General features: G+C 39.8%; 1 protein-coding gene across 14 annotated transcripts in view; it reads left to right on the top strand.

Annotated features, from left to right (window-relative positions):
* The window catches only part of MACF1 (microtubule actin crosslinking factor 1), a 326,604-nt gene that overhangs the window by 224,194 nt on the left and 87,242 nt on the right, over window positions 1-15,168 (top strand). For 12 of the 14 annotated variants that reach the window (XM_053660146.1, XM_053660135.1, XM_053660145.1 and 9 more), the window contains 10 exons: window positions 1,128-1,646; window positions 2,409-2,585; window positions 2,837-2,960; window positions 3,766-3,974; window positions 4,363-4,680; window positions 5,348-5,514; window positions 7,249-7,405; window positions 9,233-9,350; window positions 13,505-13,567; window positions 14,225-14,466. In XM_053660146.1, the coding sequence (XP_053516121.1) occupies window positions 1,128-1,646; window positions 2,409-2,585; window positions 2,837-2,960; window positions 3,766-3,974; window positions 4,363-4,680; window positions 5,348-5,514; window positions 7,249-7,405; window positions 9,233-9,350; window positions 13,505-13,567; window positions 14,225-14,466 (2,094 nt within the window). The remainder of the gene's footprint in view (window positions 1-1,127; window positions 1,647-2,408; window positions 2,586-2,836; window positions 2,961-3,765; window positions 3,975-4,362; window positions 4,681-5,347; window positions 5,515-7,248; window positions 7,406-9,232; window positions 9,351-13,504; window positions 13,568-14,224; window positions 14,467-15,168) is intronic. The other 2 variants (XM_053660139.1, XM_053660147.1) reach the window with 1 other exon arrangement.

Genomic DNA, 15,168 nt, shown 5'->3' with positions numbered 1-15,168 from the left:
TATTTGTGACTCCAGCTTCGCTGAGAGAATGTTGGAAGCTGGGGGTATTAGATTACTATTGATGCAGGTTGAAACTGGATGATATTCTGAAGAAAAGCAGGCTGTAGTCCTTCTCTGGGTTGTTGCATAAACAATATGATAGTTGGGAATACTGACTGAAATCCTACTTACTTTTGTTAGACCCAGGAAGAACATCATTAAAACAACCACTACTGCCATTCCTTCTTTCACTTATATTCCATCACAGTAGAAAAAAGGTCCACATGGAGATGGCATATGCAAATTGCCTGTATTGTCCAGAAACACAGTTTACTCTCACTAATATATAAATCGTCTACTTAATGAATTAATTTCTTAGCTCTTTCCTGTTAGGGACAGTCTTCGTAGATAAGTGACTGACATATCCAACAGCTAAGAATTTGCCGTTTTTTTATTGTCCCATATATGGCTCACACCGCTTATTCTCTTCTTCCATTAATGTGGGTAATTATTAGTTGGCTATGTGTACCTTCTCTTAGACTTTGGGTGGTTTAGTGAAGAGAGTCGTGTCAACAGTTTATCCCTTAACTATCTATGTGACCTTAGTCTTGGTAATCACTTAACCACATCTTTAATATGGATATTGTATTGTCTTCCTACATTACAGATTGTGCCGCAAATCAGATGAGCTAACACCTGTAAAATATCTTTGACCTGGCTGGTGTAGCTCAGTGGATTGAGCGCGGGCCTGTGAACCAGACAATCGCGGTTCGATTCCCAGTCAGGGCACATGCCTGGGTTGCAGGCTGGTTCCCTGCAGGCCAGTTCCCAGCAGGGGATGCACGAAAGGCAACCGTACATTGATGTTTCTCTCCCTCTCTCCTTCCCTTCCCCTCTAAAGATAAATAAATAAAATCTTAAAAAAATAAAATAAAATATCTTTGAAAACTGTAAGATTCTGCATGTGTCAGTCTGGAATTAGCATGTGGCATAATTCTTAAGAGAGAGTGATTGGTGATTTCTGATTAGCTATAAAAGTAGCCTATAGAGGTCTCTTTCCACCTCTAGCTGTAGACATAAGCAAAATATTAATAGTGTCCCTAATGATTTGTTTGGGTTTTTTGTTGTTGTTTTGTTTTTTTTGCTAGGCTCGTCACCAAGAATTGCTATCTCAGCAACAAAATTTCATCCTGGCTACCCAGTCAGCTCAGGCCTTCCTGGACCAGCATGGCCACAATCTCACGCCTGAGGAACAACAGATGCTGCAGGAGAAGCTAGGAGAGCTAAAGGAACAGTACGCTTCTTCCCTGGCCCAGTCAGAGGCAGAGCTGAAGCAGGTGCAGACACTACGGGATGAGCTGCAAAAGTTTCTGCAGGATCATAGAGAGTTTGAAAACTGGCTGGAACGGTCTGAGAGAGAGCTGGAGCACATGCATAAGGGAGGCAGCAGCCCCGAAGCCCTCCCCTCCCTTCTTAAGCGTCAGGGGAGCTTCTCGGAGGATGTAATTTCCCACAAAGGAGACTTGAGATTTGTGACTATCTCAGGACAGAAAGTGTTGGACACTGAAAACAGCTTTGAGGAAGGGAGAGAACCATCAGCAACTGGAACTTTAGTGAAAGACAAGCTAAAGGATGCAACAGAGAGATACACTGCTCTCCATTCAAAGGTATGTATGGAAGAGGCTCCTGGCAGCCCTCTCAACTGTAGGTAGTTTCTGAGGCTTAGAAACCTCAGGACACAATGAGTGAGCTAATTTGTATATATTGACCATAGACAGAATGTCTCTGTGACCTATGCAAAACTGTAAAAGGTGGAGGCCCTCGGCTAATGCCTGACCCTTGCAATATCAGAGGCATATTTCACTCACTCCAGTGGTGAAGGTGGAGGCGCTTGCCTTTTGTATCCTGGGCAGCAGACATGGGCTCTTGAGAGACATAGCACAGGGGAAACTTAAACCAAGTACACAGTCTGTATTCCTGGACAGAGCATCCAGGGTAAATCCTTATCTTTCTTCCTGTCAAAAACTCCATTTAGCTCCTAAGGTGTAGAATCTAGGTAGTTCTTCTCACCTGTCTTATGATTTGTGTCAGTACCTCTAACCCCCAAAGAGGAACACCTTTGTACCTCTCAATCCTATTTCTGCCTGCAAGCTATCATGTATATTTCTTTGGTGGCTTGTTGTACAACTCACAAAATCTTTCCTAGTGTGTAATAAAGTTGAGGTGAATAGTATGGATCAAACAACAAGGAACCCACTCATAAAACGTAGTTGCTACCCATCCTTCAGTAGAGGTCCCAGCACTACCCCTAACTGTAGTTACAGTGAGTTCCCTAACAAAGCTGGGCGTCTCTTTGCACTATGCCTAGGAAGCTACTGCCTTTGACCTGGCCTTGCTTAAGCTTGCTTTCTGTTCTTTCTTTGGCACAGTGTACACGATTGGGCTCTCACCTGAACATGCTACTAGGCCATTATCAACAGTTCCAGAGTGGCACTGACAGCCTTCAGGCCTGGATAAAGGCTTGTGAGACCAATGTGGAGAAGCTCCTCTCAGATACTGTTGCCTCTGACCCTGGGGTCCTGCAACAGCAGCTTGCAAGAACAAAGGTAAGCCAGGACACAGGCTGTTGTACTGCATGGCTCCAGCACCCAAATTAAAGCAAATATTGCCATTTAGGTTAAAGGCAGTGTTTGGGATGCCTTGGACAAGATCTAATTCCTAACATTTATTCTCATATCTGTGGCTATAGATAAGCTGAGAATTATTCTATAAAACAGCATAGTAGTTCTAGATCCCTAGAACCAGCTTTGATTACTCATTCAAATGTTTTCTTTTGTTCTTTTTCATGGACAAGCAGCAGTTGCAGGAGGAACTGGCTGAGCACCAAGTACCTGTAGAAAAGCTCCAAAAAGTAGCTTGTGAACTCATGGAAATTGAAGGGGAGCCAGCCCCAGACCGAAAACAAATTCAAGAAACTACAGGTATGATGCAGCTCTAGGAATAGTGCTATCTTAATTCCTAGTATGTACCTCTGTTCTGTAATAGATCCCATTGTGTTGTACTAGCATCTGGTGCTAGCTGAGATGTAAACATGAAATAGCTCATTCTCTCATGAACTTTATTCTTGTATCATTGAAGTACCTTTGCAGTCTGGTTCCAACCCATTTTGCCCTGGCATTCTGCCTGCTAACCATACCCTACTTCTTTCCTTTCACAAGTAAACTAGTCATTTCTTTATTGCTTTACCACTGAAGTTTTTCCCGTTGCTTAGATGGTAACATTAATTGAGTGCTTACCATGCATGGTGAAATTTTGTTCCTGCTTCAAGATGTAGTCAAGAGGTACTTGCTTTACAAAGGAAGTCTTAACCCACCACCACTACTTACCCCTACAAAAGAAATAAAAGATAAAAAATAATTGCTCTTCTTTTAGGCTTCTCTAGGATGTTTTATACCAATATAGCAATTAGGAGTTTATTTTCTGGTTAGATGTGATGTGCCTTCCTCTGCCTATGCTCTCTTTTAGAATCTTTGGTTTGTAGAAGGCAGGGACTTTATTGTAATTATCTTTAGTCCTCAGTATCTACCATAATTTCTGATACTTAGTAGGTGCTAAATAAATAATGCTTACGGGATTTGGCTCAAATACTAATGCCCTTTAAGCTTATTCCTTCTATTTATCTCAATGTCTGTTATTATAATAAATGTACAATTGAATACATTTTTTAAAAAAGGAAAACACAAAAACATCTCTACTCTCTCTCTTTTTATGGCCTTGATTTTCCAGATTCCATACTTAGCCATTTCCAAAGCCTCTCCTGTAGCCTGGCTGAGCGCTCTGCTCTGCTGCAGAAGGCAATTGCCCAGTCTCAGAGTGTGCAGGAAAGCCTGGACAGCTTGTTGCAGTCCATCAGGGAAGTTGAAAAAAACCTGGAAGAGGAGCAAGTGGCATCCTTATCATCAGAAGTTATCCAAGAAGCCCTGGCCACTAACATGGTGAGACCTCTACCCTAAGAGTTTGCATAGAAGGTGTATTTGCCATCTTTCATAATCATATCACTTTGAAAAAGCATCAGGAGAATAATTCATTCTCATGACTCTTCCGGTGATGAGGCTTAGACATGGTGACCAATCCATGGAAGATATTGCTGCTCAATTTCTAAACTGTAGTTAAACTTGAAGAACAGTGGCAATACCAAAGTCATTTGGTGAAATGGTTTAGAGAACAAGGGGGATGAGACATAGGGGATTCTGAAGGCTCAGTTGCAACCCTTCACCCCTCTTTGAGGAGGTGAGCATGTAGTTATTAGGAGTTTATTAGTTTGTGGCTCAGGTATCCTGGAATAAGTGAGCTGGGAGCTAACAGACATGCTCTTGATGACAGAAATTGAAGCAGGACATTGCTCGGCAGAAGAGCAGCTTGGAGGCCACCCGTGAAATGGTGACACGATTCATGGAGACAGCAGACAGCACCACAGCAGCAGTGCTGCAGGGCAAACTGGCAGAAGTGAGCCAGCGTTTCCAAAAGCTCTGTCTACAGCAGCAAGAGAAGGAGAGCTCATTGAAGAAGCTTCTGCCCCAGACAGAGATGTTTGAACATCTCTCTGATAAGCTGCAGCAGTTCATGGAAAACAAAAATCGGATGTTAGCCTCTGGAAATCAGCCAGATCAAGATATTGCACATTTCTTCCAGCAGATCCAGGTGAGGATATACATGCTAAATTGACAGAATAAAGGGAAAAGAAGAGCAAGGAGGAGACTCAGCATTTACTGAAGTACACTGAGATGCTAGTCAGTATACTGGAAAGTTCACTGGCATTATCACCACAGCCATCCCGCAAGCTAGATATTGTCTGTCCCTTTTTTAAAAACATAGCCTAAATATATTTTTCACTCATCTTACATGTTCACCCCAGATCAGCAGGATACTTAGATCATTATGGTAACTCAGGGATTCAAGTTGATGGGAACTTCATCCTGACATAAGTCTTTACGATTATTGCTTCAGTGGGAAGAAAGAATATCCTATACATTTACCTTTTGTTAGTCAAAGCAAGTTTTACTTGATCACACCTGACTGTGGTGATATATAATTCTACTATGTAATTAGAAGGCAAAGAGCTAGAAATATGTGGTGAAGAGTATTAACCTACCGAGCACATATACATATGTCCAGGAGTGTAATTACTGGGGCATAGCATATGCATATACTTAATTTGACCAAGGAGCAGCAGCACCATTCTGTTTCACTGGTCCATCTATTCATGTACCGTAGCAGACTGTTAGGTTGCTTAGATATCTTTTATCTTTTAGTGTGTATTTATTTATAAGGATCAAAGGACTTAGTACATTTTCTGTTTTCTTGGCAGGAACTCAGTTTGGAAATGGAAGACCAACAGGAGAACCTTGATACTCTTGAGCATCTGGTCACTGAACTGAGTTCCTGCGGCTTTGCTCTAGACCTGTCTCAGCACCAGGACAGGATACAGAACCTCAAAAAGGACTTCACAGAGCTACAGAAGATAGTTAAGGAAAGGTGAGTTCTTATATGTGTTGGTCAGTGTCAGGGAGCTAGTTTTTTCATGCCACTGAGTAAAATGATTATCTTACCATTCATCACTAGAATCTGAAGGTGGAATCAAGATACCCTGGCAGGTATGGCCCAGTTGGTTAGAGTGTGATACCGTACCAGAAAGGTTGCAGGTTCACCTGGCTGGTGTGGCTTAGTGGATTGAGCATAGGCCTGTGAACCAAAGGGGCAGGGGTTTGATTCCCAGTCAGAGCACATGCCTGGGTTGCAGGCCAGGTCACCAGGAGGGGGCACAGGAGAGGCAACCACATTGATGTTGTTCTCTTCCTCTCTCATTCCCTTCCCCTCCCTCTAAAAATAAATAAATAAAAATCTTAAAAAAAAATTTTTTTTTAAAGAAAGGTTGTGGGTTTGTTCAATCCCTGGTCCAGGCACGTGTGATCCATGGTCTTGGCTGTGTACAGAGGCAGCCAGTTGATGCTTCTCTCTTAACATCATATTTCTCTTTTCTATTCTTTATCCTTCCCTCTCTCTCTAAAAGCAATGAAAAAGATGTTCTCAGGTGAGGATTTTAAAAATAAGTAAATAAAAATAAATGTGGCATTAAAAAATTTGTCTGCTATAGAGTCACAGGAGATTTGGAAAGTGCCTCTTTCAACCAACATACCCAATCAACTTGATACTTAGTGGTTTTTCTATCTCTAAATAATGGATTTTTTCTCAGTAATGGGCCTCAGTTCTCTCTCTGTACCATCAAAAGTCACCTGGATGAAAGTAAAACAATTTGGGGTCAGTAAGTAAGATTGTGACAGGATTTGAAATAAAGAGAAAAATTGGAGACTTACTAGACATAATGAAGGATTCTGTTGGTACTCACCCTGCTTGTTTTGACCACATTTAAGTTGCTGGGGTTGTTAGTTTGTGTGTTTGTTTAAGGCAAACATGGGTTATATGACAAAGGTGGCCGGTTTCAGGTTATCAGCTCACTGTTGAAAAGCCATGATTCCTCCATTAGAAAGACTCATGTAGATTTAAGAGCTTGTTAAGATTTCTTCTCTTGGGTTAGCCATAAATATAATCTTGATTTAGCAGAGGATAACTTTAATGACTAGAGGAAAGTAGTTGCTCAAACCAATGCAGGTAATTTAGGGGAGGGGAGAAGAGGGAGACAAAGACCAAGAAGGCTTTGTTTGTCTTCTCCTACAATAAGACCTTTTAGCTCAGGCTTGAAGTTGGAATAGATGTGGCTGGCCATTTCCAAAAGTGAACTCCAAATTGATTCCACCCTTCTCCTTGATTTATTTTATTCATGAGTGTACTTATCCTAACTCCTAAGAGCCTCTATTTTAGCATCTTACTAAAGAACTAGCCTCGAAAGAGTTAAATACCTAAAAAGTAGCAGAGCTGCACTTAAGATCCAAAGCCTGCATTCTTTCCATTGTATCATACAACCTAAATAGCAGGCTCCCTTTAGTTTTTCTCACTTTGACTTTAGCTTAGAGTAAGATTAAAGACTCCTTTCCCCAGAAATGTCCAAACAAGGGCAAGGGATTCCGTAGTTTGATGCTCTCCTACATTATATGTGGTCGTTTAGCCAAAGATGTTGTGGAAAAGATGATGGAAAGGAAATACTCTGTTAGGAAACTGATGCCTAGAGTCCCAGAATGAACTTACTTTTAGTTCAGGTTGACTTCTTTACACTGCTTAGTCTGGCAAGTAACAAAATCTCTTTGTTGACAGAGAGGAAGATGCATCATCTTGCCAGGAACAATTGGATGAATTCCGGAAGCTGGTTAGGACCTTCCAGAAATGGCTGAAGGAAACTGAAGGGAGCATTCCTCCTGCAGAGACGTTCATGAGTACCAAAGAGCTGGAAAAGCAGATTGAACACCTCAAGGTAGGTGATCAAGGTCTCCAAGAATTGGGCTAGACAGCAGTTTACAACTATTTATAGACTCATTTCCAGTTGTGATGGGAAAATGGTGTGAGAAGTCCAAGTTATCCACCTACATCAGAATAGAAATTTCCACCTACCCCAACCCCCCACCCAAGCACTAAGGCACCAAAAATTTTGTATTTGCAAACCAAGAAAATAATCCGGGAATAATAGCTAGGAAGCTTCGGCTGTTTCTTGGATGCCTCTCGTTCTGTGACGGGTCATAGAAAAGATATTTGTAGAAGTCCTGACCTTGAGAAACTTAAATTCTCATTGTATCTTTGAGAATTAGACAGTTATCTGTGAGCAAGTGACTAAATATACGATCTAGAAATTGAGGAAATAGGAGCTAGTACTACAAATAATAAAGGAAAAGTTATAATCAGATGATTAGAAGGTAGCTTCAAGGGTAGGTAGCATTTTCCCATCCTCCGCAGAACTCCTCTGTACCATTTTTGGTTTGCAGTCATCAGGCCTCTGCTTGTACCTCTAACACATCTCTACTTTTCGTTGAAACCAGCCCCCAGCTAACTCTCCTGCATTTGTCCTCATTGTCTTACTGAAGAGGATTTGTCTTGAACAGATGGGAGAGTTTGATTGGTTTCTCAGAGAATTACCTGGAACATTTGCTGTAGGGATTTCCCTAGGGCAGAGGTTCCCCAGTTTCTTAGTTCATAATACCCTTAATGTTTCAAGAAATTTTTCATGGCAACACAAGGCCAAAAACATAAATAAAAAACCTGACTTGCTAAGTGGTCAGATCCAAACAACTTTATAGTAGTTTTTCACAGGGTGTCCAACAGATGTCACTATATTTCCCTCAAAAATTTCAAATATCCTGTGTCAGTACATAGTTTGGGAACATGACCCTTCGGAGTCAAGAGTGATTAATAAAAGAATTGACAAGCTGTGACTTGATAAAGTTCAGTCTGAACTAGACAGCCGAGTTTGTTAGGTGTTCATGGCTCTTTGTCTTTCTCTGTTGTGGCTCAACAGCTTCAAATCCAAAGCAAACTAAGTAGATTGTCAGGGAAATTTAGTGTGAAGGAAGGGATTACAGGCCAGGAAGGTGTCCCAGTTTTGAAAGGAGTGAAATCTTACTGCTGAGGCAGGCAATCCACATCTTAGAGACACATGACCTGGTACTTTGGTCGTAGAGCAGATACCATTGTTTCCTGATGGCTTCCTATTGAAGTGAGAGCTCTGACTTCAAACCTGATATAAAGTTCTCTTGAAAGTACAAACTGTAGCCTATGATTCCATGTGTTTCTCTACCTTTCAACATCTAGTTCCTCATTTTATTCTCCAGTGACCATTTCCTTTTCATTCTTTATATACATGTTGTTCCCTTTGTCCACTTGACAAACTCTTTACCTTAATTCAGAGCTCTCCTCCCTCTAGTCAGAGTTAAATGTTTCCTTGTTCTCTCAGAGTCTACTGACTATACATGTTTCTGTAATAGCTTTTATCACATTATAATGCAAATGATAATCCGAGCTCTTGGTTTTAAGAACCATGTCATTATCTTACTGTGTATGCACAGTGTTTAGCATGATGCCTGGCCTATGGTAAATGCTCAATAAATATTGGATGGATGGATGAATGAGAAGGTCCTGAATGTTTTCCACACCTTGGCTGGCTAAACCAAAATATTGAAACGGCTAATTACATGAGGATGATCCCTTAATTCTTAAAAATTTTGGGATGCAGATATAGAAGAATAGGTATTCCTACCTATGGGGAGAAAGCTCCCAGATGTTACATTTAGCTGTTTTGTTATTTACACAGGGTCTCCTAGATGACTGGGCAAGTAAGGGGACTTTGGTAGAAGAAATCAATTGCAAAGGCACTTCTTTAGAAAATCTCATCATGGATATCACAGCACCTGATTCCCAAGCCAAAACAGGTAAGTATAGGCTCTTAAAAATGTGGTAAATAAACCTCATTCTTTGCCTTGGTCTTTGTTAATGATCCCTTCTTTAATAAAAGTCAGAAACAAGATTGGATATAAGAACAAGGGGGAAGGTGTATGAAGTTGTCTTCCCTCTCAATCTCATCTGTTTTCCATTTTCTATATAATATTGCTCCATTTTGCAGAATTCCTTCCCGTGATGGGAAAAAGTAAAGGGACTGGTTGGCCCACTTAGAATTGTCGAACACACCTACAAGGATTAAAATGGGATTTCCTAACTTGAAGATATTTTGTTTTATACGTGGGAATGGGATGGCTACATACATGTTTAAATCAGGGTCAGCCTGGGTGGTATAAGCTGGTGTCTTGGGAGAGGCTAGATATTTAGGAGTCAGTACACCAGGGACTGGTCCATTTCTTGGAAGTAGATACAAAAATTGTGTCCAGATACATTAATAATCTCTGGCTGTAAATTAAGTCTTTTAAACAAATTCACTATGAGCTCAGTGATCTGCTGGTTGTGGATTGGTACCTCATAGGTTTTATTACTAGGCTATGTTAATGTATCCCTATAGTCAGTTAAATGGCATGGGAAAAATTTACTTTTTTTCCTTCTGAGAACGGCTACTTTTCTGTTGTATCCTGAAATTTAAAGATCTCTTGGCACTTACCTAGCACTTCAAACTGAATTGAGTTCAATATTGAATTATTAAAAATACTGACAACAGTTCAGGGAATTGGTGACTTTAATATTCTAACACATAAACCTCTCTAAGTTTAATGACTTGTTAGTGTGTGACTATATCAGGAATTGGCAAACATTTTCTATAAAGAGCCAAATATTTTAGGCTTGTGGGCCATATGGTTTCTGTCACAACTATGTGCCTCTGCCATTGTAGCCCAAAGGAAGCACAGACAGTACAGAAATGTATGGGTGTGCTGTATTGCAATACTTTATGTACAGAAACAGGCAGAGGGTCTGTTTGGCTGGTAGGCTCTAGTTTTCTAACTCCTGGACTGGATCAGCGGTTTTTTCAGACTTCAAGGTCTAGACTTTTTAAAATTTAAATCTCATACAGGACTCTACTACATAAAACAAAAATAATATTTTGTTGGCATGTTTCCTTTATAACTTACTTTATAGTATTCATTTGTTATGAAGTCCATTAATAAAAGTATTGAGATATCTTTATGAATATTAAAATTTGCAAAAGGATTATTAGATAACAGGTTTATCATCTGATTTCTAAGTTTTGTTTAATTGCATTGTATCCAGAAAATATGGTTCACATAGATAAGCAGTTGTAAATGACAGCCCTGGCTCGTGTGGCTCAGTGGGTTGAATACCGGCCTGTGAACCAAAGGGTCGCCAGTTCGATTCCCAGTCAGGCCACATGCCTGGGTGGTAGGCCAGGTCCCCAGTAGGGGGCATGTGAGAGGCAACCACACATTAATGTTCCTCTCCGTCTCTTTCTCCCTCCCTTCCCCTCTCTCTAAAAATATATAAATAAAATCTTTTCAAAAATAAATGATGACAAATGTTTTTAAACATTCACTTTATAATCAGAGTACTCCAGTTAAAATAAACTAGAAGCTTGAAAGGGATGTAGTAAGAAATTCTCTTTCAAAGTTAAGTCACCAGGAATATTCAATGAGGGCTCTTATTTTTTTTTCTTAAACATAGAAAACACCTAAAACTGGTAATGAGGACAAAAATGGTCTATAACCTGACATCATCATGACCTGAAATGTTAAAAATTTTGTCATTACACAGTTTTATCCTAATGTGTGTGTTCTCTGAGAAGATGTCCCTCAGCCTTTTTGACATTTTATTTAATGTAGATGTTTTTCTTTGGACACGAGTGGCCATGTGTAAGTTTGAATGTTGTAAAGTGCAAATGAAGAGCTATAACCTTTCAATCAGTAACACTTAAAAAGAACCTTACATGTGTGCATAGAGATGCAGGAGCTTCTTTATTCTCCCCACAAAATGCAGCATACAGTGGCCATTAGTATTCATGGTTTCCTTTTCTACAGTTGCACCAATCGCAAATTGAAAATATTTTTAAAAAATATTACATTGTTAGCCCTGGCTGGTGTAGCTCAGTGGATTGAGCATGGGCCTGCGAACCAAAAGATTGCAGTTTGATTCCCTGTCAGGGCACATGCCTGGGTTGCAGGCCAGTTCCCAGCAGGGGCCAGTTCCCAGTAGGGGATGCACCAGAAGCAACCATACATTGATATTTCTCTCCTTCTCTCCTTCCCTTCCCTTCCCTTCTAAAGATAAATAAATAAAAATTTTAAAAAATATTACATTGTTGCTGACATGCGCTGTATACTTAGGCCAATGGTAGTTGCATCTGTACTGAATATATACAAACCTTTTTTTTTGTCATTTTCTAAACAATATAGTATAGCAACTATATTTACATTGCATTAGGTATTATAAGTAATCTAGAGACAATTTAAAGTATATAGGAAGATACAGATTATATGCAAATACTCTGCCATTTTATATAAGGAACTCGAGCGCCCTTGGGTTGTGGTGTGGGGGGTGGTCCAAGAACCAACCCCTGTAGATACGGAGGGGCGTCTGTAAGTTGGTTCTATATAGTAAGCTAAGATGTGGTTGAACATAATTGAACATGCATGTTTTGTTGCCATTTCTAAGTTTTAAAAATACATTAAATGGAAACCAAACATTTACAGAGTCCCTAAAGAGCACCTCCTTAGGTGCTTTGAAAATCATTAGCCTGAATATTCTAGTTCCGCACGTTTGTGTAGCTCTTCTTGTTTCATAAAGTGCTTTCACATACATTACCTCACTACCTCTCTCTAGTAACCCCATGAGAGTTGACGGGATAAGTAGTATAAGCTTCATATTCTGGGGAAGAATCTGAGTTCTGCCCATAGATTAAAGCTCATGTACCAAGTTAGTGACGGTCTTGGCTAAAACCATCTCCTCCTGATTATGAGTCCGGTTTCTTTTTGGCCATCATCACACTGCAATGAAATATGATCTTTGTGTTTGATCCATTTTTAATTGAAAATACACTAAAAGTTTTATAATCACTTTTTAATATAAAATTGCACATAATTTTTTCCACAGTGAAATCAGTGCACAGGAGAGGTTTATTCTGTCCTTGTAACATAACATTTTATCATGAATATTATTCACATTTATGAATAATCCTTATAATTATATGGTCTGCTTTTTACTTAACTTGGAAAACTCCTCTGAAATACAAAGAATAAACTTGGGGAGAATATATGTAGGTGAAATTGTGGTAACTAGAAACAGAACCAAAGTCCCAATGCAGAATTCATGGGAATGCTAATGAGCCAAACTTCTCGGCACCTAGAATTTCTGTTTTCTAATGGCGGAAGGGGAGCAGGAAGTCATGAAAGAAAAGATAGGGAAATATTCCTTTTGAAACAATATAAGAAGGGCTCATTTTAATGCTTTTATTGAAAGAATGCTGCTTTTTATGTCCTTGATTGTACTTAACTGTTCATTTTTATTATGTTGAAGGACATTGATGTTAAAGATTAACCCTTTTGGTTTTATTATGGATCCTCATTTCAATGTCAAATACCATTCTAAAGAATTTAGCCCTAGCTGGTATGGCTCAGTGGATTGTGTACTGGCCTGTGAACCAAAGGGTTGCTGGTTCAATTCCCAGTCAGGGCACATTCCTGGGTTGAGGGCTAGGTCCCCAGTGGGGGGTGCACATGAGAGACAACCACACTTTGAAGTTTCTCTCTGTCTCTTTCTCCTTCCCTGCCCTTCTCTCTAAAAAACAAATAAATAAAATCTTAAAAAATAAATTTAATTATTTTACCAATATTTGCTTCACAAAATTAGGGCAGGGTCCAAAAAATTCAAATTGGAGATTGAAGAAGGGAATTTGGATTTCCTCCATAAAGGATTAGGAATCATTACTGCTAAAGAGCTGAAACACCTCAAGTGATACTTTGTTGCCTGGCAGCTAAAATGATTTGTCTCTTTCCATGATTATGTTGTCTTGTGCTGTGTTAACTTCCTGATAACCCAAGCTTACAGTGAGTGCCAAAGAACAAATTCAGTGCCTCTATGTATTCCTAACACGTTTGTCTCGCCCTGTTTGTCTTTCTGTCCTTCTGCTCAGGTTCCATACTGCCCTCTGTAGGAAGTTCTGTAGGCAGTGTAAACGGATACCACACCTGCAAAGGTGAGAATGCCATTTCAACAGTGCCTCTATGTTGGGTGTTTCAGGACAGTGTTCATGTTTGCATCTGTGTATGTTTCCATATGTGTGGGAGAACTGCTGCCAGGATGGGTGCGAGAGTAGAAATCTGGGGAGAAGCAAGTGATGCCTCTTCATTTGCTAGCTGTAGGCCAAACAATTTGGCAGCCAGTGAAATAAAGGAACATACTAAGGAAATAAACTGGACCATTAGATAAGACCATATGGAAAGACCTTGAAGATAATATATGCGAATCTTTGAAATATGAAGAAGCTATACAGGATAAGTAGTCTAGTCTAGCCCTCAACCTCTCAGGTGACTTCTCTCTAGTGACTTCTTCTCTAGTAGAGAAAAGGGAGCAAGAGATGCCCCCAAACATAACTTTCATCACTCTTGTTGTTCCCATGTTTATTAATCATTTTATTTATACATCTGAGTATATAATGCCAAAATCAGAAAGCAGATTAATGAGGGTTCTTTTGCTTTGTGGATATAAACAGGAAATTTCATGTGACTTAGCAGGAAGATAATCTCTAGTTGACTAAAAGGAGTAGGAATGATGCTTAATCTTGATAAGTAATTTAGTAGTTAGGAACCAGTGGGGTTGCTCGGAGACTTGATTTCTGTTTCTGTCATATTAGATCTGACGGAGATTCAGTGTGACATGTCAGATATAAACTTGAAATATGAGAAGCTTGGGGGAGTGCTTCGAGAACACCAAGAAAACCTTCAGGCTGTCCTCAGCAGAATGCAGGAAGTTCAGAAGGAGGCAAGCTCAGTCCTGGAGTGGCTGGAATCAAAAGAGGAAATCCTAAAAGGCATGGATGCCTCTTCATCTCCAACCAAGACAGAAACAGTGAGAGCCCAAGCTGAATCTAACAAGGTACTGTGTTTATGTTGGCTGCATCCCAAACACTAAAGGGAAGGGACTGTTGTTCCAGCGTTCCTGCCCGAGCCCAGAGACCTGAGGTGAAACGTGACTAACAGTCCCAGTCATGATGGGCAGCATGGCTGACTTTCGAATGTTTAATATGCCTAAACTCTCTCAGAGAATTCTTACCTGTGAAACTAGAAATTGTTACAAGTCAGATTCAGAAACCAAACCAGGTGTGTCTGCAAAGAGACCAGCCCTCCTCAGATGCACGAGCTCATTGAAAATGGGATCTCATTTTCTGCGATGCTGCAAACCAAGCCATTCTCACCTATGCACCTTTCCAACTCTTGGAGGGCTCAAAATAGCTGTGATTGCAGTTCATTCTTAAGATTAACATATTGGACTAAGAAAAATATCAGAGGAAAATTATATAGAGGAAATCCTGTAAAAATTTTTGAACAAAATTTTTATATTCCACTTGAGCATAGCATATCACCTCCAACTATATAAATATCATCATCATCATGATTGTATCTTGACACTTTTAGTTTTGGGGGAGTAATAATTTCTTTTTGTTGGGTTCTATTCATGTGTTGAACATAAAAGAAATTCAGATTCCACCACTTAGATTTTTATGTTAAACTAAAAATTGAAGCAGAAAGTTTGAGTATCTTAAAATCACTAAACAAGTCATGAATAGAATCAGAAGTA

Source organism: Artibeus jamaicensis, unplaced genomic scaffold (genome assembly GCF_021234435.1).
Source record: "Artibeus jamaicensis isolate MK-2021 breed Jamaican fruit bat unplaced genomic scaffold, CSHL_Jam_final scaffold_847, whole genome shotgun sequence".
NCBI lineage: Eukaryota > Metazoa > Chordata > Mammalia > Chiroptera > Phyllostomidae > Artibeus > Artibeus jamaicensis.
Note: the sequence above shows the minus strand (reverse complement) of the source record. Positions and strands in the feature narration are given on the sequence as shown.